General features: G+C 47.0%; 2 protein-coding genes across 5 annotated transcripts in view; one reads left to right on the forward strand and one right to left on the reverse strand.

The window, feature by feature from the left end:
• Positions 1-1,967: 1,967 nt before the first annotated feature.
• LOC135398700 (uncharacterized) lies at positions 1,968-7,481 on the forward strand. Its single transcript, XM_064630085.1, has 6 exons — positions 1,968-2,400; positions 2,531-2,546; positions 4,082-4,224; positions 5,084-5,119; positions 5,184-5,233; positions 7,212-7,481. The coding sequence occupies exons 1-6, from the start codon at positions 1,968-1,970 to the stop codon at positions 7,305-7,307; spliced, it is 774 nt and encodes a 257-aa protein (XP_064486155.1). The 3' UTR covers positions 7,308-7,481.
• A 1,645-nt stretch (positions 7,482-9,126) lies between these two features.
• The window catches only part of LOC135397102 (poly [ADP-ribose] polymerase tankyrase-like), a 39,480-nt gene continuing 26,813 nt past the window's right edge, over positions 9,127-21,793 (reverse strand). For all 4 annotated transcript variants that reach the window (XM_064628444.1, XM_064628445.1, XM_064628442.1 and 1 more), the window contains exons 26-37: positions 19,287-19,557; positions 17,960-18,032; positions 17,456-17,885; positions 16,450-16,546; positions 16,086-16,255; positions 15,848-15,989; positions 14,063-14,242; positions 13,801-13,984; positions 13,512-13,619; positions 10,825-11,093; positions 10,639-10,765; positions 9,127-9,364 (exon numbers count right to left, since the gene is read on the reverse strand). In XM_064628444.1, the coding sequence (XP_064484514.1) occupies positions 9,237-9,364; positions 10,639-10,765; positions 10,825-11,093; positions 13,512-13,619; positions 13,801-13,984; positions 14,063-14,242; positions 15,848-15,989; positions 16,086-16,255; positions 16,450-16,546; positions 17,456-17,885; positions 17,960-18,032; positions 19,287-19,557 (2,179 nt within the window). In that variant the 3' untranslated portion in view covers positions 9,127-9,236. The remainder of the gene's footprint in view (positions 9,365-10,638; positions 10,766-10,824; positions 11,094-13,511; positions 13,620-13,800; positions 13,985-14,062; positions 14,243-15,847; positions 15,990-16,085; positions 16,256-16,449; positions 16,547-17,455; positions 17,886-17,959; positions 18,033-19,286; positions 19,558-21,793) is intronic.

Raw genomic sequence — 21,793 nt, forward strand, 5'->3', positions numbered from 1 at the left:
CTTGGTAGCAATCTTGATAGCACATGGGAAAGCGTATGATGAAAACCAACTATGACGCGACATCTGCTAACAGGGAAAGCGGGCAGTCAGTTGGTCCACTTGAGTAATGCGTGACAGCGGTACAGCTCGAGACAAAGGTTCACGGAACACCGAGGTGTCGCATTTCTTCATTGGAGCGACGCCCTAGAAGCAAACAGGAGTTGCCACACATACTAAGGGATGGACTGAATTGCCGGTCGCCAGTTTCTTATTCGATATCTTCCTCACAGGTAGCAGGAGGCCGCTGCGATGAAGAAATACGCCCGCGTCGTACTCCGTAAACTTTTGTCCCAAGCTGTATTAGCGTGCGTTTCGAGAGCGTCGTATACAAACAGGAGCGAATCCAGGCGCTGACTTTGTGTGTGTGAGGGGGGGGGGGGGGATATAATGTTTAGCTTGATGATTGGGGCGATCCCCCTCGCCCCTGTATCCGCCACTGGGGACAACTAGCACTTTTTGAAACCGTAGAGGAGCATCTGAACTAAGGAGCGTTAACTTACATTCCTTGAAGCATGTCCAACGACTGTGATTCCCTCAGTGGACCTGAGCCTACATTCCTTTTCTTTTTTCTTTTTTTCCCGGAGGTGTACATGTGCTTTATAGCCAGTGGCATGAATTCCTGCTGAACGAGGGCACATAAGGGGGTAAGGAGACTTGCCGGTTCTGAGTTTGCTCCCTGGGGCTGCTCATCGTCGGCATTTGGAATGGTCACCGAGCCCGGTTAGTCAAACGGTTATTCACGCTGGAAACTATAGTAATTCGGAAGAACTATTGCTTCATATTACAATGTCAGTAACGTGGACTCGTCAAAAAAAAAAGTCAATGTAGAAAGTTTTGAATCGTCCCACACAGGCCGCGGCGTTCCGTTCTTCAGGTTCTAAAGGAGTCTAAAGGAAGAGGTTCTAAAGGAATATACCAGCGGCATGGCCGACGAGCGTCCCGGAGGTCGTGCTGAAGACTGGCAGGTGGTGGGTTCGAAGCCTACCGCCGGCTGTGCTGTCTTAGGCTTCCCCTGGGTTTTCCGAAGACTTTCCAGACGAATGTCGACACACAGATCCCTCTGAAGTCGGCCCAGGACGCATACTAACCCCCCGTCCCCCACTCCTTCCTGCTGTCCTCTCTCCATCTGCCCACATCTGTACGCCGCTCATAGCCACAGTTGCTTCGCAGGGCCAACACGGAATAAAAAAAAAACTAGTCACAGGCGAAGAAATGCGACTCTTCGCTGCTGTCCAAGGATTGTTAAATAAATGTGTCTCTCACTCTTTGAAGGAACGCGTTAAAATTCCAGCGGTGGTATAAGTCTGTAACCAACCATAACCATAACCATATCTGTCTGTAACCATAAGTCTGGTAGAAGTAACCAACCTCGGGCGCTTCTCAACTACCTCTGAGATACCGGTCTCCCAACAGCCTTTGTCGATAGGACGGCGGAAGACCTCTCACCCCGCATCACCTGTCTCTGACTACCTACTAAGGAACTCTTTACCAAGAAATAGCAAGCCGTCCGTTTATTATTATTAGGCCGTCCTTTCCTGCTGACTTTTCCCGCCAAAATAAATAGATTCACCCCTCCATATACAGACAACACCCTCAATATGCGGACGAACAAAATTACTACAAATCATTCATAAACTGTTGTTTATAAGAGTTACAAGGGCTAATGATAGGCGAGCACGCAGCTTCATTGTACTGTAGGCGACACGGTTGTCTATATTTACTAGAATTTCGCGGCATGTTTTGACCGTTTGCCTGTCGGAAAAAGAAAACTGTCCCTATTTCAAACTGTTGACGAATGTCATGTGGTAACTTCGACTTAGCGCTCCTGGGGTCACCTGTTTGGCATAGCGGGACAAACACTGAAGTAATTGCCTGCCCAATATTGATCTCTTCGTGAATGTCGGAAGGTGGAGAATGATATCTGTTCCATGCGGTCACGGTACTCTATAATAGATGAATGGAATAAAAGTGAAATAAAGTTGTTGTTGTTGGATGAAACAGCTGTGCGCCACTATTTTGAAGAAGAAGAAGCCAACTTTCTTTGCTGGACAAAGGCCATCTTTTGCTTGGACGACGACGAGGAAGAAGGAAGGCCACAGAGAGGGAGGTTGAAGAAGCCCTGGCCCGATCCGTGGCCAATTGCCTCGTGCTATGCGCCACTGCGGAGAAAGACGAAGAAGAAGAAGAAGCCCTGGCCGATCTCCCTTGGGGCTAATGGCCATTCTCCGTGGGACGAAGAAGAAGAAGAAGAAGAAGAAGCGATGTCACGCTCGGAAGGGCCCACACTGCAAAGACGTGCTTCTATAGCTCTTTTTGGAAATGAAGAAACGGAACATGAATCTGCGCCTCATGGCTCAGCTGGTAACGTTCCATCGCATTGTTGTATCGTTAAGAATGTTCCGCACTTAAGGCTTTAGCTCTCTTTAGTTTAGCAATTTACTTCAGTTGTTTGATTTCGTTCGATTTAATTGAGCTTTTCTGTATCATCCAGGCAAACGACGAACTATGTAAGTAGACACATATGGAATGCAGTCAGATTAAGCAATTGGAAGCCCACGCCAGTGGCGTAGCAGATGGGGGGGACAGGGGATGGGGAATGGCACGCATTGTAACGGGATCGACCCCAAAGGGGATGCAAGAGCAGTGTCAAAAGGTGTGTCTCGAAGGTAATGCTGAAGACAACAATGCTTGTCGGCATGGAATCTTACCAACGGCTTCCCTTGAGGTTTTCGCTAGGATTTTCCTGCAGACCTTACAGGGAGATGTGGGCACGGTTTCCCTGAAGTGGGCACGGGAGACGCCATACCTTCCGTCATGTTTCCCCTTCTGGCCCACCGAGGGAAACTCAAGACCTCGTTGAAGAGACTAAAGAGGTGTACGGAGGGGGCCTACCACATGGTCTGGGAGAGGGACACTCTCTACGAAAGCACAGCCTTTCATACCGAGTCATTTCTCACTTCTTTACCTCAGACCTGGAAATCATTGACGTGACGTCATTTCCAGTAGGTGAAAAAAAAAGGAAGAGGGCTCCGCACGCCATTTGAGCCAGCTGGGCCTTACCGACCTTCAGAGGGGAGTTTAATCGAGTTAAGTCTAGCGTTACTCGATTTTGTTTTGGAATGTCAGGTACTGACGTCGAGTAACTCGACCCGGTTTTGAAACGCCGCTCCGAGTAGAATGCTACTCCCGAGTTAACAGGTGGTTTTGGGAACGCACGTGGCCCTCTGACGTGAAACGAGCGCATATTCCTCGCGTTCGCCGCGGTTTCAGTTTCCGCTCACTTGCATGTCAAAATTCGGGGATGCATGTTTTAACGCACGTGCGTGCTTCAGGAATTTGTTAAACTTGAAATGGCTCGCAACTAGGATAGTCTCTCAATCTGCTATCTAGCTTTTGCCCGAAGTTCCCCTACAGGTACAAAATTAAAACGTTAACGAATTTTAGACAGTAGACGAGTTCAGAAAATCCCAGTGCTCTTTGCGCACGCATTGCATCCTGGGCGTTTGCTGAGCCGGGGAACGGAGAATGGTCCTTCACGTTTCGGTTTCGCTGACCTTGACACGTCGTGGACAATGGACTGGTAGGGGAGAAATCTGAACCGTTTGGAGGCCCACCCGTTTCTTTCGTATTAGTAAACTCCCACAGTTCAAAGCGGCGCTAAGCACTCTGGGATTTTCTGAACTCGTCTATTAGTGGTCTTGTACAGTGGCACACTTTCTTCGAGAGGATGTCCATCTGGCCGTAGAACTCAACTGCAAAAATGACATCCATGCTGCCCTAGTAGCGTTTTTTATAAAAATTCTGTAATGGCCAAAAATGACACCACCATTCACTGTTTGCTGCATTGAAATGCCTTTCACTTACCCTGTTGAGTGGTGCAGCTTTCTGAACGCATCCCAATACCTACGTGACACATATGACGCCAGGTTGGACACGAGAGGCATCTGACGTTGAACTTGCGATGGGTACCATAGCGTACATGTTTCAACTCTGGCGCACTCTGTAGTTTACCTGCTGCGTGTACATTGCGATTTTCATGCAGCACCTTTGACGAAGTGAAAGCGGGAACTCGGTTGCCGGAACCCCTCATGTCACCCCTTTCTCCTGCCTGGCTTGTCATGGTGGTGGCGTCTCTGTTCATTATTATTTGCGTCGTGCTTTCCCTCTCCTACTGGTACAAAAAAAGTGAGACCACATCTTGCATCCTGTATGTGTACGTATACTATGTGGGACCCTCTTCGTGTCCCACTGGTTTCCTGAAACGCCACCTATATAAGGAAATCCCGTGGTCGTTAACAGTCCGCCAATGGACCGCGTCTTCAGCGGCCGTAGCTATGGACGCGAGCCGATATCAGCCGCATGGGTGCCACTCGTAGCGCCAGGAAGCCCATGTTTGAAGTCGTCCGTGGCGATTGGCTGAATCCAGGCTTCATATGTCCACGTGGCGAAGGAGTGAGTGAAGGCACTAAGCAAGCCTTCTGTATCCACAGTGAACCCTCGTCATTATGACCATGGTCATAATGCATCAAATTTTGGTCATAATACGGAACTGTCATATTAACGGGGGGATTTGCAGAGGTTTCACTGCATTGTTCCCCAGGAGTATGGTCGTAAAACGGGTGTCATATTATCGGGTGTCATATTAACGAGGGTTCACTGTATGTGGTGCTTGTTTCCCGGGCTTGCCCCACCCGTGTCACCCAGGCCAAGAGAACGTTGGGTTGCCGACGTGTTCGTTCACCACAGTTCCAAGTGCCGTACATCCTGCCTGGAGCACCAAGTCCGGGCATGTCTCCCCTTGTGGCTCACCGAGGGAAACTGCGAATGCAATGCAGCCTCGCGGCTGGAGATACGAAGCAAGTTCAAAGTGTAGCGGAATTAAATCTGTTGCCGTGGCAAGCTGTGGGGTTGCTTGTTCTCTTGGCCTGGGTGACACCGGTGGGACAGGGCCAGAACCCAGTGGGACACAGATGGGTTCCCACGACTGTCCAATATGTACTGCAACTAGCATAAGCCCATAATAATAGTACTGCGTCTTCATCAGGCTCCAGTGATTTGCAGAAGACCTCAACTTACATCCGTAAGTTATGACGACAAAGAGGTGCTTCGGTGAAACTTACGATGCTGAATTTTTAAACGGGCAGATAAAGTGACGTTTCCACAGATTCCCCTCGAAAGCGCCGCCACGGCTACGGTGAGTGATCTTTCACTAGTATGTGGTTTCCCAAACCCTGTGGTGATCTGACTGAGGACCACCTTCCGAGACTGTTACGACACCAGATTCAGGCACAAAGTCACACCCATAGCTCAAAATAAGCCAGAGCCTCGGTAGTTGACCCCCTTCCCCGTTTGTCTTTGGTGCTGCTGTTTTTTTTTTTTTTTTTTTCCTTTCTCTTCCTGTCGTCGTTCAAGATTTCTCCTCAAAGTACAGGGTTTCGGTAAATTACTACATTTCTCCCCAGTACTGTAAAAAGTGCAACTGGTGCGGCACACATTTTAAACAATTACCATGACGTGTGGAGCATATACCAATGCATTTTTGGTGGTTCCAGATTTCTTTTCGTTATATTCAGGAAAAGAAAACTCTCTCGTAAAGAGAGTCTATTCCACAGTTTTCCTTGGGAATCACTGGTGTTTGGAAATGAAATTGCACATAAGGTGAAATGAAAGATCACGGTTTGCTCTAAAATTGTAAAAAGAGAAGCAGCGGATTAAATACGGCAACAAGGATCATGCTGCAATGATTGTGCAGGCTGGCTACTGGAAGTGTCACTGGAAATTTTGAAATTAGGTCAGCGACTTTTCAAACCCACCACAATTTGATAAATTGTGCTAGTTTTCAGATTTCATGGTAGGCATCGTTTGGTTTAAAGGAGGTAAGAACTCCTATCTGCATGTACTTAGTTACGGGTTTAATCGATGTAATATTGTTCTTCTACGCTTCGTAATTCTATTTACAATTTATCGATCAATTCTTCTCCTTCATAACTTGCGCAGCGTTAATACAAAAACGCACTCTCTTTCGTATTCGGGCGAGTATACGCACCGCCGTCCAGATACCTCTATCCATCGTTACATCATCTGAAGAACGGTATCACCCAATCAGACGCCAACGCGGAGGTAGACATAACGTTCTGCTCTCTCTCCCCTCTCTAACCCTCTTCAAGATGAACTTCACTACATGGCACGCTCCTAGCCAACCATCATCCCGAATGACAACGTTCTCGTCTCCGATTTGTTGAAAACGGGAGGCGTAGCCCATTTTGTAGCCGTGCATAATATATACATAATAGGCTCCGCCTCTCGTTATGAACAAATCATGGGCGAGAACGCTGCCATTCGTGAAGATGGTTGGCTAGGAGCGTGCTATGTGCTGAAGATACGCACCTATCAAATTCACCTATACGAAAGGTGTCACAGACAACACGTTGAAATCCCCGTTTGTCGGCGGGCTCGCTTGATACAGTTGATACCTCCTTTAAGCTAGAGCTGCGCGAACATTCGAAATTCGAAATTTTCAAATCTTTTTCGAACAGCACTGATGCGTACAGTATCACTACCGCCATTCTGTAAGTGGGCTTCGCCTCCTGACGTCCACGAGTTAGGTGAAGCCCACTCCACATTACTGCCATTGTTCTTTTGGTGTGTGGCTCAGTTCTCTCATCCATCCTGCAAGTCTGCTCATTGTCAGCACTGTACTCTGGGCATTGCAGGTTCCAGTAAGTGTACCCCCAACTTTGAGAGTTGTGTTCAGTAACAGATAGAAATAATGTGCAGTTTCTAAAAAAAAGTACAGTAAATTCACAATGTAAACATAGAAACAAGGAGGCGCACGCAAAGCAGGCTGCACGGAACATGTTGACTGACTCTCAGTGGAGTTCACCCCACTAATGCAGTCTACCATACACAACACAGAGGGGGCCCTTCTCTCACGATATGTTATGTTGGTTGAAAAGGCTCACATTTTTGTAGCAGAACATCATCTAATGAGATCAAAACACCAAAAAATATTTCACCCCAAGGTACTCGAAATTATTCGAATTGGGCCTTGGGCCTAGCTTGATGTTTAACATCCCTGCACTTTTGTGCTATATAGACATTCAAATTTTGCACAGCCTTTTTTGTAAACTCCTTTCACATGCACCTCATATTTATCTCGTCCTTATTTGCAGGATGCAAATTCTAGCACCCGAACACCAGCTTTCCAAACCTTCTTGCATCAACTGGCAGAAGAGACTTCAGAGCCCATAAGAAGAGACAACCGATGACATTTCAATTTCATTTTACGTTCACCACATCCATGTCCACAAAAATACCTACGATTGCAGAATGAACACTGTGACACCATCAGTGACTGCTGCAAAGAATCCACTTCTCAAGCTACGACTTCTTCTAAGACATATCCTCTTGTAGTTAATAATAAATATATATAGTAGTATCTATCCGCGATAGTATCTCATATATAGGGTTACGACTTTTCGGGGGGTTTCTTTTTGCAAAAATCTAAGGTTGTTTATCTGCATTTTTAAATTTTAAGAAAATTCCGGGTTTTAGGGGGTTCCCGAGGATTGGAACAGCACGAGGAATGGGTTGCTGGAGCTTATCGGGGGAAATCAGAATCGAGCATTAAAAACAACGAAACATCGCTGAACATGTTGTTTCGAAGCGAGATGCTCAGAAATTCTGCGGGACGCTTTGCCACCGCTAACGTTGAAAGTCACCCGGCAGATCCAATCACTAGGTTTTCTCTGGCACTTGAAGACACCCCTAATTCCCAGTGTTGCCAATGGACTCATTCACTTTTCAATGCAATAGTGGTCCTCCAATAGAGGTTCGGTGAAGGCTACCGCGCAATGACCTGTTTGCAGTGGTGAGCTATACTGGGCTGTCTCTATGGGGCTCAGTCAGAATTCTCCTCATGTACTGCATTCAGTTCATTCCATTCAGTTCTGAAACGGGAAACAGTCAGACCATGCGAGCCCAGGGCCGTTTAAGAAAAAATCTCGGGTCTGTCGCATAAATCCGAAAATGTTTACCAAAGTTTATCGGAAAAAAACTGAAAAGTCGGAACCCTACTTACATGCAGAGTGTGAGAAGATTTTCCGGACACATTTCGAAACGTTACTAAACATTTTACATAATAACAAACACAATGCAAATTTTCACAGTGCTGTAGCTCTGTCAAAAGTTTTATTTTAAGGTTTAATTTAGTTTAATTACTCCTCAACGTTCTACCGTCAATACGATAGGACTTACGAGCTGCAGAAAATCATGGGCCCATACATTTTCATTGGCCCATACGGCCGTCATGAGGCCCTCTCCGTTTCGTGCTGCATCAGGTGTTGGTGCGCCGCGTCCAAACCCGAAACTGACGTGTCGCGCCGTCCTGAGTGTGCGGGGTCAGTGTGTTCACCACAGTGTTTTATGGAAACACTACGATTGCGTTGAGGTTGCGTTGAGGTTGAGCGCACTTCAACGTGATGTCCGTTCAGACGAATGCACAACTGGAGCCCCTTGCAGTACTCCCCAAACGTACACAACAAAGCAGATGTAATGGGCCGAAATTGGAAAGCGCAGACAAGTGTACAAAGCAGACGACAGTGTCGTCTCCTAAGAGGACCGAGCGTCATTGCAAATTTTTTACGTATCGCTTGATTGTGCTCGGGCTGCAATGGTGTATTACATTTTTTACTGGGCATAAAAACTCCAAAGCAACATATTTAGTATCATTTTATTATATCTTCGACATTCGTTTTGGCATTGAATGTGGTGCTTCAACACCCGACGCAGCATGAAACGGACAGGGTCTAAGCCTAACGACGTCTGTATACGCCACTGAAAATGCACGGGGTCGGATTTTCTGCACATTGTAATTCCTATCATACTGACAGTAACTTCTGACAGAACTACAGCACTGCGTCAATTTGCACTGTGAATGTTACTATGTACAATTTTTAATAACGTTTTGAAATGTGTCCGGAAATCTCCTCATATCCTGTAATACAGCATTGCAGCTCCTGCATTAGAGCCTGGACATATTTCCTGAACACGTGGCTCCGAGGAAGTGATTCGGGTTTACGCACCAGAAAAAGGAGACCATGTTTTATTTTCATTTTCTGCATGGGGTGAGGGTGTGGGGATGAGGGTTGTATCAAACGTGCTTTCAGCTGTACATACGAGGATCAATGTGAGTCGTCTCAGTCCTCAAACTGCACCAAGTAGCGTATGCACACCTGGTCAGCCTTGTGCACCACATAACGGTGGAACGGTCGTCGGCCAGGGCGGGGCTCCGCTTCGTCCGTCGGCCCCAGGGGGACGTTGCAGCCTGGGACACGGATGATTGTGTTACGCACTCGTAACTGCTACATGCACACATGTACAGGGTTAGTCTAGCAAACGTTGCACATTTTGATCGCATCGTAAAAATAGAAGACTGGTTTTATCCAACACCAAAACTTTGCAGACTGGTAGCCATTTGTCTGAAGCTTTGTTGGAAATTTTTGTGAGCATTATGGTCGTGTAGAACAAAAATTAAAAATCGAGCAAAATTTCACTCTATGCATTTTCTATGGCCTATCTCACTCAAAAGTCGCCATTTTCTGCTGTGTGCACTTCATTTTCATTTCACCACACACAGGTGGCACCGGCATACAGAACAAGACCGGAACAAGAGGATTGGTGCATAACATCAGAATCGGCGTGTCACATCATTGCAGGCAGCGCTACCTGTGTTAAGTGATGTGAATGTGAAGCAGACACAAGAAAAAATGGCGGTGTTTGTGTGGGATAGGCCATTGAAAAGGCATGGTGCGAGATTTTGCTTTATTTTTAATTTTCTTTCTGCATGACCATAGCGCTTACAAAAAATTCGAATGAAACTTCAGATAAATGGCTATCAGTCCGCAAAGTTTGGGACGGACCAAACCTAGTCTTGTATTTTTACAACGCGATCGAAATGTGTAACGTTTGCTAGAATAACCCTGTAGGTGTCAACGCTTCTTAGGTGTGCTCCAATCCCTGTGCAAAATCGCTTCAAGAGTGGCTCTATCAACGCACGCCTACCTACTCACTCGATCAGTGCGTAGCGTACATTACTTCAATGTGCGAATTGTATCCGACGTATGTACAGCTCTCGTCAACCTTATTAATAACGCTGGAAAAAAATATGGTCTCGTTTTCCCGAGCGCAATTACAGCAATCCTTGGGGCCTATAAGGAAATCGTAATTGAACAAAATTATTACATTAGTTTTAACGTGAGGATTTCGTTCACTGAATATTACCCCAGTGGCCCCCAGAGTGGCTGCTGTCATGCTCGGAAATGAGACCCAATTTTTTGTGTGTGTTATTAAGGCTGACTGGAGCTGTACTTCAATGTGTTTGCACTCCCAAGACTTGGTACACAGAACGTCCCCTACCCCTATTACGCCTTATTATGAATACACAAGACCAAGGAACAATTATCCAACTTCAATACTTGGGATAAACCTCAATCTGCGGCACGACGTAAAAATTCTGAAGTAAAAATTATACACAAACAAATACATGTATTGAATTTGCGGCATTTGAAGCGCAATTTGAAGCTATGCAACGTGACTTACTGTGCCAGGACACCGTGCCCAGAGGGTGCGGCTGCCAGCGGCCGAGGAACTTGACGCTCTCACAGCCAGGGGCAGGGCAGCCTCCCTCTCGGTCTCCCTCCACTTCCTTTGTCTGACCCAAGGCCACCTACGAGAGGTTCAGAACATTCCCAAAGGTTCACAGACTCACCAAAGGGCCTCCCTTACCTGACACAACAACATGTACTTGCTCGAATCCTGCCCCTGCTCGGAGATGCAGTGGGCACGCGCAGCCTCGAACCGATCCGCCAGTGCTATGCCCTGCCCAGCGGGCCGAGGGCGCAGGCCGCTGGCGAACACGCCCAGGAGGTCAGCAGCGCCGAGGCCGTGCCATAGGAGCCAGTGGTTGGGGAGCTCGCACGACGAGAGGCGTTGTGCCTCGCCCTCGCGCGACACCCTGAATATCGTCTTCACCTTTGGCGCCCTCACCTGCGAGGCTGTACGACGGAACGTTTTGAGACAGAATGAAATGACCTTTTCAAGGGGACCCCCTCAAAATTGTCACATGGCTGCTTCACTTTATAGTAGAGCTGCGCAAATATTCGAAATTTCGAATACGAATATCTGATGCTATTCACCAGCCATGGCCAGTAGTTAACTACATGTAGTTAAACTACTAGTTAAACTACCTGATTGTAGTTAAAAAGTAGTTAACTACTTGCAGAAATGTAGTGGCAACTACTAGTTAAAGTACTATTTCGAGTAGTTAACTACAGTAGTTAGGTTACTGCAGGCGCCAACTACTTCCGATTTTGCCGCAAGCTTTACGGCAGGATTGCGCTTCCGACTTTTACCTTGAGCTACATGTTTGATGAGAACGGAGGTGCAGAGCAATTGAGTCGTGCATGTGTACTAAATCTTCACTTTTATCACTGCTTGTGACTCATATTTATCTATAACTATCTCCACCGAAAAATAGTTGAACTACTAGTTAAACTACTCCTACTAGTTAACTACTAACTAAGCTACTAACTAGCTACTAACTAGTTAACTCCTAACTAGTTAAACTACTAGTTAAACTAAGTAGTTAGTAATTATAGTTAAACTACTGTAGAAGTAGTTAGTGGCCATCATTGCTATTCACAACCTATTTTCACGCCATCTTGTTTACCATCCCCATTTGAGGATCAAAGACGGCTAACATCATCCTCCCCGTGGGATAGAGAAGCGTGTATGATTGTTGCACGATAGTCCATGTATTGTCCACCAGAGCATCCCGAGGATGTCACGGTGAGCTCAAGGCCGTCAACTGCTGCTTGCAAACGAAAGGAACATTTCACCCACGCACGATAGATGGCATCGTGCGCTAAAGTGCGCAGTGCACCCGCACGTGGGTGGCATGGCGCGGAAACAAGATGGCGCATGCTCGCTCTTGGTACTCAATGTCGATACTCTGAAGCGTAGCTTATTTAGCGACTCTAATTACATATGCTAGTCGAGTCTTGGGTAAAGCCCGCCTCACAGTTTTTACAGTATTCTGTCAGTTGAAGAATGTTAAAGGGTTGGGGTCAAGGTCCACTTGGCAGAAGTGACAACAAAATTATAAAACACCGAAGCTTTCCTCTTATGGTTACAAGCTTTCATGCAGTGGACTGCATTTCGTCTACAAAAACAACAGCATTGGAGTTACAAATATATATACACTCTGATGACACACGTGAACATACGAAAAGGGAGAGGGTAAAAGATATAAAGTAACAGAGGGATGACAAATACCACGTGGCTGGAAAAAGGGGAAAAACAGTCAGTCACTAAAGTCCACAAGTTCTGTGACCTCATGGTCAACACTGTACTCTGGGAACTGCAGGTCCCAGTAAATATACTCCTAACTTTCATAATTATGTTCAGTAACCGACGGAAATATGTGCAGTTTCTAAAAAAAAAGTACAGCAAATTCACAATGTAAACACAGAAATGAGGAGATGCACACAAAGTAGGCTGCATGGAACATGTTTACTAACTCGCAATGCAGTTCATCCCACTAATGCAGTCTACGATACACAACACAGAGGGAACCTTCTCTCATGATATGTTATGCAGGGTGAAAAGGCTCACAAGTTTGGAGCAGAACATCATCTAATGAGCGCAACACCGCAAAAATATTTCACCACGAGGTATTCCAAATTATTCTAATTGGGCCTTTTCTGATTATTCAAATTCGATTCGCCCTCCGAATTATTAGGATTCAATTCGCAATGAAAATTTTCTTATTCTCACACCTCTACTTTGTGAGCTTGTGGCTCAATCATGAACCTGACTAAGAAACTTCGGACTTCGATCCATCCAGAAGAACAGTCACAAAATGTATAGAGCCTGAAGTTTTAGGGTTTTACCCGATTCTTCCCCGAATTTGCACCCCGAATTGAAGGTCCACACTTTAGGGTGAAACCCGATTTTTACCCGGCAAATTCCCCTCACTGGGATGTCTGTAGGAATGCATTAACTTACTTGTTTGGCAGCAAATGCAGTTACATCACCGTTTGTACCAAACCATTACAGTTAGTTTGAGCAACTGAGCCCGATTTCTCCCAGAATTTAGCGTACCGGGAGTTTTTTCACCCAAATTCGCACGAATTTAGTGCAAGCTTGTTTACCCGATTTTTACCCCCCCGAATTTAGAAAAAAATATTTCCCGAAAACTTCAGGCTCTAAAAATGTATTATCGAAAAGGTCACTGTTCCCCGCAGGAGTCCGAATAATCGTCGTCCCAAAAATCAGACAGCCACCGTATTCGTATCCGATTCATATTTGAAAATTTCAACATTCGCACACCTCTACTTTCTAGCTATCAGCACGGAGCCAAGACGGAGCATGCAGCAACTTCACGTGCAGACGTCCCATTAATGCAAACCTACCAGAGTTGTGTATGTACTGAAGCAGAGTCTGTGCTTCCGGAGTATGTGTTGGAAGTGCTTGGATGTGGCACGGGAGGCTGCGATACACATAGTCCAACGGATGCATCGCTACAAAAGGACAATGAGCAAATGAACATCGTGGAGGAGCGTCAATGAGCAAATGAACTGAGCATAAGAACATCGTGGAAGAGCGTCAATGAGCAAATGAACTGAGCATAAGAACATTGTGGAGGAGCGTCAATGAGCAAATGAACCATGTTGTGGAGGAGCGTCAATGAGCGTAACATACCCTGGGAAGATTTCTGATTGTAGGCCGCAACCACAAGCTCTCCAGCCGTCTGGAGATGGGACAGGTGATGGAGCAGGGACAGCTGGTCGTTGACGTCTCTCACTTCGAACAGGGGCTCCAACAGCTCCCCCCTGTGGCCGTGCACGCCCACCAGGTGGTAGTAGCCCTCGCTCTTTTCCACTATCTGCGACGCGAAAAAAAAAGACTCCAGTCGAGACAAGTCGAGACTCGGAGGAACATCGACGGATCGGCTGGCACTGACCCGCATGAGCAGCTCGCAGAGCCTGGTTCCTTTGAGCGAGGATTTTTCTAGCACTAATTGGTGAACGTCTTCTAGGAGGGCCTGCGCCGTGGCCAGGGCCTCGCCCGACAGCGATCCAGGCCACACTTCTTCCCTCGCCCCTCGTGACAGGGCCGCTTTCCGTAGCATCTCGTCGTCCACCTGGCGAGAAAGGCAAAAGCATTCTTGGGATGGAAGATGTACGCGCCAGTTTGGGAACGAGGCTAAAGAGTGGGGGCGAACGCGCTCGTGGCGATAACAAAAGCGCGCAGCGTCGGGATATTGACGCTAACCGAAAGCTTGTTGCGGCGCATGTAGATGTAGAGAGTAGGTAATCTATGTACGGTCGCCGTTCGATTTTTCGGACTCCGCGGGGACCGCGCAAAAGTCCGAATAATCGAGCAGTCCGAAAAACGAATTTCGCTTCAAAATGAACTTTACTAAGCACTAGTAGGCTGCAAAAATTTGTCGATGCTTTCCTAACGCGCTTCCAGCTCAACATCGGCTTCTATTTCCCCCGAAGCGACATTTCGTCGCCGTACACTGACAGAGGCACCGCCGTCATCAAGTTCGCAAGTCGGCTTCACCTAACGCATGCGTGCTTTAGGCGAAGTTAGCTTTACAGCACTGTCGCACGATTCGCGGGCGTACAGCACGTGCTGGGCCTTTTGAATCAAGCCGTTGGCTTAAAAAGAACGTGCAAACGCGTTGCAACAGACCTCTTATACTCAGAGGAATGGAAAATTAACAATCGTTGCCTTTTTTTTTTTTGCTCAATATTTTAGTTGGTTGATTTCTTTAGATACGAATTTCTGTCACCCCAAGAGAGAAATTCGCTGGTTGGGCAAACAGAGTCCGAAATTTTGGACGGTCTTATACATCAACCCTGTGGGACCTGCGGCCGTTCCGCGAACGAGTTTCAATAATCGAGCATGTCCGAAGAATCTGGGTTCGAAACAACCACGCTGGCGACTGTAGTCGTCATGGGTCGGAGCATGTTGAATCTCTTTACTCCACCCTGCGCTCTAGTGTCGTTCCCATGTATTGCTGACAGAGCCTGAAGTTTTTGCGTTTAACTCCCGAATCTGCTTCCCCGAATTGAAGGTTGCCTCTTTATGGTGAAACCCGATTTTTACCCGGCAAATTGCCCAGACTGAAATTTCTGTAGGAATGCACACTAGGTCGTTTGACAGCAAGCACAATTACATCCAAGTAACGTAATGGTTTCGGCACGTCAGTAAGAACCAGCCATAGTTATAAGTGCAACAAGACAGGACAGAGAGAATTGGACACGGACAGTAGCTAACTTCCAACTAATTTTTATTATAATAAAAACTTCTTCCAACTAATTTTTATTACAATAAAAATTACTTCCAACTAATTTTTATTATAATAATGGGACATTATTATAATAAAAATGCTGACTAATTTTCCAACTAATTTCTAATTTCTACTAACTTCCAACTAATTTTTATTATAATAAAAATTAGTTGGAAGTTAGCTACTGTTCGTGTCCAATTCTTTCTGTCCATGTTTTGTTGCACTTATAACCATGGCGGACAATTAAATCACTGTTTGCACCAAACCAGTACAGTTCATTTGAGTAAAAGAACCCTATTTCTCCCGAATTCGCACGAATTTAGAACACAAGTTGATTTCCCCGATTTTTACCCCCCCCCCCTCTCCAATTCGGGGGAAAAAAATATATCCCGAAAACTTCAGGCTCCACTCATGCGTTATACCGAGACGTAAAAAAGAACTCCGTACCAAACTATGCAGCAATGCCTGCAGTTGCGGGGGCAGAGACGAAGCTGGCCCGTCCGGCGGTGCTGGCAACAACGGAGGCTTCCGCGTCTGAGGCCTGCTCAGCTGCACGGGACGGAACTTTTTCGGCTGGCACTTGAGGCTGCTGCGGAATTACGGAGCCAGGCGGCAATGAGAAAAAAAAACACGGCACGAAACACAAAAACCGACGCAACCTCAGGAAAAAACGCCGAGCACTTACTGCGCCCCGTCCTGCCAGGTGTTGCCGGTCTTGGAGCGGAAGAGGCGGCAGAACTCTCGGGACGCCTCCTGCGTGGAGGCGAAGGGGCTCCTGCGGTACTGACCCCGGTCCCCAACACGGCCCCAGCGGGTGAACAGCATCACGAGTCCGTTGTCTTTCCGTCGCAGCACCTGGAGCAGTGACGTATCGCCTTGTCTGTCATCCGAAGCCCTACACTACAGGTTTTCCCGGCGATTTTAATCAGAGTGCCAGCTAAATTAATCCGTGCCCAATAAAGTTTGCATGGCACACGGATTAATCTAGCTGGCACTCGGATTAAAATCGTCGGGAAAACCTGTAGACCTTTTGGTGGAACTTCTCTCACCTGCATCTTGTAGAAAGAGTACAGGGCAGTCGCATCTGGGTCCACCGCCGTTAACAGCACGTCGTACGGTGGTCCGTCGTCTTGCGCTACCACTTCCCTGCACACGAAGCGGTGGCCGTCAATGAAGGAAAGCTCTGTCCTAGAATACGAGCTATCGAATGTTAACGCGGTCATCTTTTAAATGCGAGAGCATTTCTTCGACCCACTATTGAGGCCTCGGTGTAGCAGCATCACCAAGGCCTCAATAGTGGGTTGAAGAAATGCTGTCGCATTTAAAAGATGACTCACGACAAAAGTCACGTCACGCTGGTACGGCCACAGCGCAGGGACTGCTCTTCGTCCGCTGTAATGCTATCGCATTTCGTACGCGTTTGGCAGTGAGCCAAAGGGTACAGTGAATTTTTCTGTCTCGTGTTCTCTGTTCACACGGAAGTGCCCCTACGGAATAAATATTGCGTATTCAGAACCCGAATTCGTGCCGTTGCAGATCGTATTCTCCCAAAAAAGCTGTTTCTCTACGAGACGCGGAAGTAAAACAAAATTGATTTCTAGTTTTCGGAAGTTGCGATGCCACAGTGTCCACAGTCTGCGAAAACGTCTGGCAACATTGCTCCTCCAAGGTCAATTCCTGTCTCCTCAACACAGCTGCTGGCAATCTTCCAGTGCACGGAGATAAGCAAGGTGTGCACGCTGATGCTAGGAGACACCAGAGCTCTCGATGACACCACCTATTCTTCGACAATCCCGAACTATGATCCTTTGCAAACTCTTTCAAAAGTTCGTGGAAGTATGTAATTGTTCATTGACAGCATTGATGTTTCGCTTCCTTTGAGTCCTTGAACAAGGTTGATAAAGAAAACAAATTATAAAAAAATAGCCCTTTTTTTTTTTACTCCAGAATGGCACTTCAAGAATGCACTGCTTAATTTTTTGTCCCTCCTTCAACAGCATATTATGTCGGAAGTATTCTATACAAATAAATTGAATTAACGCATCGAGGGCTCACCAAGGCTCCTTTCCTGCCCACTCATCTGGCACTGGAAGTACCGCCGCCGGTTCCGGCAGGGCAGACAGCACCGTTCGACAGTCCTCGCGGAACGCGGGCTGGGGCGCGGGCGGGAGGGAGTCCTCGGCAAGCGGCAATCCGTGCACTGCCACTTTGGGCAGCTGGTCGCGAGGTAACCGCAGCAGGGCCTGCAGTGCGAGGGAGAGGCTCTCCACACCCCTCGCTGCTGCCAGCTGCAGGGGTGTGACTCCGTTCAAGTCAGGGGTGTCGAGAGGAGCTCCTGCATGCGCCAGTAGTTGCAGCATTCCGGGCCACCAGTAAGTGCAGTCGGGCAGTGGCGCCACCGCGTGGTGAACCGCCGTCCAGCCGTAGATGTCGCGGTGCGTCAGGTCGACCGCGCTCGTCTTCTTGAAACCTGTCCGCTTACCATCTGTTGAGATAAGTAAGATAAGATAAGTTTAGTCATACTGTCCGCGAGTACGACCGAGCTGTACGGTTGCGTACCACCGTAGGGGTCTGTGTCCCTGTCCGGGTCGTAGCCACCATTCAGCAGCATCTTTGCCATGCGCATGTCATTCTGGAAGGGACAAGCAGATCTGGCTCGTAAATATACATAGGGCCCTGTGTGTTGGGGTAAAACCCGGAGAAACCTGTTTTTATCCCCCCCCCCCCCAATTTGTATCATCATCACTTGGGGGGAAAACCCAAAAATGAACTTGCAAGGCGCCAATTCGGTCGCCAATACGGGCACTTCAGAATGCTGAGCTTTCGACGCTCAGAACAGCTGCTCTGCATCTCATGTTCATCTAAAATGCAAGAAGCACTTTTTTTAAATTGCGCAATCGGAAAATCTGCATTTTTTTTTTCACCAATTTTTTTACCACCAATACCGGCTCTCGAGAATGCTAAGCATAGGACACTCAGCACAGCTGCTCCGCATCTCATGTTCATCTAAAATGCAAGAAGCATTTTTTTTTAATTTTGCAATCGGAAAATCTGCATTTTTTTTTTCACCAATTTTTTTACCACCAATACGGGCTCTCGAGAATGCTAAGCATTGGACACTCAACACAGCTGCTCCGCATTTCATGGTCATCTAAAATGCAAGAAGCACATTTTTTAAATTTTGCAATCGGAAAATCTGCATTTTTTTTCCACCAATTTTTTTACCACCAATACGGGCTCTCGAGAATGCTAAGCATTGGACGCTCAGCACAGCTGCTCTGCATCTCATGTTCATCTAAAATGCGAGAAGCACTTTATTTTTAAATTTTCCACCTGAAAATCTGCTTTTTTTAGTGTTTTATGGCTCCGGTAATAAAACCCATTGAACACCCCCCCCCTCTCCTCCCATTAAAAAAACATAAAACCTGAAAACACAGGGCCCTGCAAATACAAGTTCAACCTCGATATAGCTAATGGCAATTTAGTGGAATTCTCTATTTAACGCAAGATTTCTGTTTCACGTACGCTTCTTGCAGCCAATGCGTTCGGCACTCGATTTAACGAAGTGCCTTCGTTCTGCATGTTCTATTTATCGAAGCCTGCTGCACAAGAAGCCACACACAAAAAAAACAGCATTGCAGCACCGCATGCAATCGCATGCGCCGGTCCCCAAGTAAGAAAGAGAGAGGGGTGAGGGAGGGACAGTGCCTCACAACGTGTGAGCGAGAGAGGAGTAACGTCAACGTCACAGCGTGGCCTTATTTGTTGTTGACGCTGTCACGTGGAATGACGTAATCAGCAGATTGGGCATTCCATCTCATCCTTATCTCATTGCTTTTGCTACTCCACTTTCATGGAATGGAACTTCCACCAGAAAGGCACCTACCAACTTGACTGCATACATGAGAGCAGTACGTTGCTGCCCGTCCGAGAAGTTCGGGTTAACGCCGGCCCTCAGCAGCATCTTCACCACGGCGTAGTTCCTTTTGCACACTGCCAAGATAAGGGGCGAAAGGCGGGCCGCGGTGGCGCCCTCTACGTGCAGACGGTCGTCTTCCGAAAGGCACACCGTTCCAGGGAACTCCAGGTTTCGTAACGGGTAGCACGTGAGCAGGTCGGCAGATGCTCCGGCAGCCACGAGGGAGAGACACCATTCCCTGCACAGGTTCACAGACATCAAGGTGTACTTTTCACAGGTACTAGTGTACCACCATCGTATTCTCGTACAAAACGAGACTACGTTATTCTAGTGATGTCATTAACTTTTTGCGAACTCGTAAGGTTCGACGAACCTTCGAATTTCTTGTCAGTTTCGCGAAGGTTCGCAAAAGTTCGCAGCTGAATTTAGCTGATTTTTTAGCTGCTTTTTGACTTTGAGCGAAACGGACCAAAAAGTAAAAAAATCGAGCAATAATGAATGGTTAGGTGCGCCCTCCTGTGAGAGGTACATATTTCTGCCCACATGAGCAAGGCTGCGATAGACTGATGGTATAGTTGCATTTATTTATGCTGTGAGCTACAACAGAGAAAGCGGTTTCCTTTGCCAGTAAAATAGATGCTAGTAAAATAGGAATGCTAGGTGGCACCGTGGTACAAGTTTCTGTTGCTAGAAAAGTACAAATCGAAGGAAAGCTAACTGATTTATCGTACATACCGTACAGGAGGACATATTGTCTGATGTGATTAAGCCTAATTAGGCCTTGAGTGGCGTACGTTGGACTGTTTACGTTTCCGGGCAAGTCACGCCAGCGCATGTGCAGTGAAGTCGAACTTTTGCGAACTTTCGCGAATTTTTCTGAGAAAAGTTCGAAAGTGTTGAACTTTCGCGAACTCGAACTTTGCCAGGTTCGTGACATCACTACGTTATTCACAAAAATTGAGCCTCGATATGGCATGTGCATTTCAACTGGATGAGGGCTGCGCGAATAGTAAAAATGTTGAATACAAATTGAATAAAAGTACAGTCGCCGACCGATTTTTCGGACAAAATCGGTCCGAATTATCGAGCAGTCCGAATAGCTTGTTTATGGGCGCTTGTGCATAACCTCTCAGTGGTGCGCGCGTGCGTAAACTCCACCTCCGCGCGCGGTGAGGCGCGCCGTCAGCTAAGGCGATGAGAAAAAATTAACGAAAAAAAAGAAAACGCATATTTTTGGAGTCAGAAAAATCGGTTGGCGACCGTATTGCAAACATTTGACTTCGAATATCGAATCGAATAATCACTTCAAAGGGCCCCGTTTACTGCAATGTGCACATACGGCACACACAGCCACATTTTTATAATGATAAAAATGTGTAGGGAAGTATCAACCTATGAAAGGATTAGGGAAAAGGTTGCCACTCCCAGAAGACGACTGACACTGCCACAGTTTCAGGTGTCCAGTGCTGGACAAAAAGTTTACGGAACACGCCCGGCAGCGAATGGATGACTCGGTTACGTAGGCACACGTCTATAAGTCCGTGCGGTCCCATTCGCTGCTAGTGCGCCACTCCGAGGAAGGAAGGCGCCGGAGCGAGTTCCGTAAAACTTTTGTTCAGCACCGTACCACACTCACTGTAAAAGTTTCTCAAGGGCAAAAAGTGTATTTTGGTACAGTGTGACTGTACCACATTATGGACTGACGCCAAGTTGCGCACCGCATGCTTAGCAGCAACATCTTGAGCTTGTGGTGACGTTTATCACAAGGCCGTGAGTGACACCGAACGCAAGTCGCGATACACGCCGGCGGATGCGTGTGTCGTTGCACCCCCTGGGGGACGCAAAAAAAACCTCTACCGCGCAGGATGGCACAGCACTTCCATCACCGTTCCAGCTATCTTTTGCCTCAAAGCTTCTGCGGCTCTCTGGCACTGGAAGGACTGAAGGTACTTTTGGGGTTACTTTTGGGGTTACTTTTGGGGTTACTTTTGGGGTTACTTTTGAGGTTACTTTTGAGGTTACTTTTGAGGTTACTTTTGAGGTTACTTTCACTTTACAACAAACGTGATGGGTGGGAACACTGCTTATCATGTTCACAGACTACTGCTTTTGACCAACTTGCTTGAGATACTGGCAAAGGTATCTTTCAATATGGTTGTGCAGCGCAGATGCGGTACTTTGCTGGAGTTTGGAGAATTTCATGGCAAGCACTTCGGTCAGCACCGGCAAGAAGAACGTCTTTGCGTAAATTTACACGCAAGACACACAAACATAATTTCGGGCCTCTGCACAAATCTTGCTTTTTTCTCGTACCGCGAACATTTTAAAAAATCAGTACGCGTTATAATTAGGGCCTGACTTTTTCGGGTTTTATTTTTGGCCAAATTCGGGGGGTAAATATCGGGTGATATTTTTCATTTGAAAATTCGGGTGTCTTCGGGTTAAATCCCGTTACGGCATATTCTGTCGTCAGG

This window comes from Ornithodoros turicata, chromosome 6 (genome assembly GCF_037126465.1).
Source record: "Ornithodoros turicata isolate Travis chromosome 6, ASM3712646v1, whole genome shotgun sequence".
In the NCBI taxonomy this organism is placed as follows: Eukaryota; Metazoa; Arthropoda; class Arachnida; order Ixodida; family Argasidae; genus Ornithodoros; species Ornithodoros turicata.

Excerpts from the sequence above, each read along its gene's own strand:
- LOC135398700 (XM_064630085.1), top strand. The coding sequence starts at position 1,968 with ATGCGGTCACGGTACTCTATAATAGATGAATGGAATAAAAGTGAAATA. Across the intron at positions 4,225-5,083 it reads CTCCTACTGGTACAAAAAAA|GCTCCAGTGATTTGCAGAAG; the intron begins GTGAGACCACAT and ends CGTCTTCATCAG. Across the intron at positions 5,234-7,211 it reads AAAGCGCCGCCACGGCTACG|GATGCAAATTCTAGCACCCG; the intron begins GTGAGTGATCTT and ends CCTTATTTGCAG.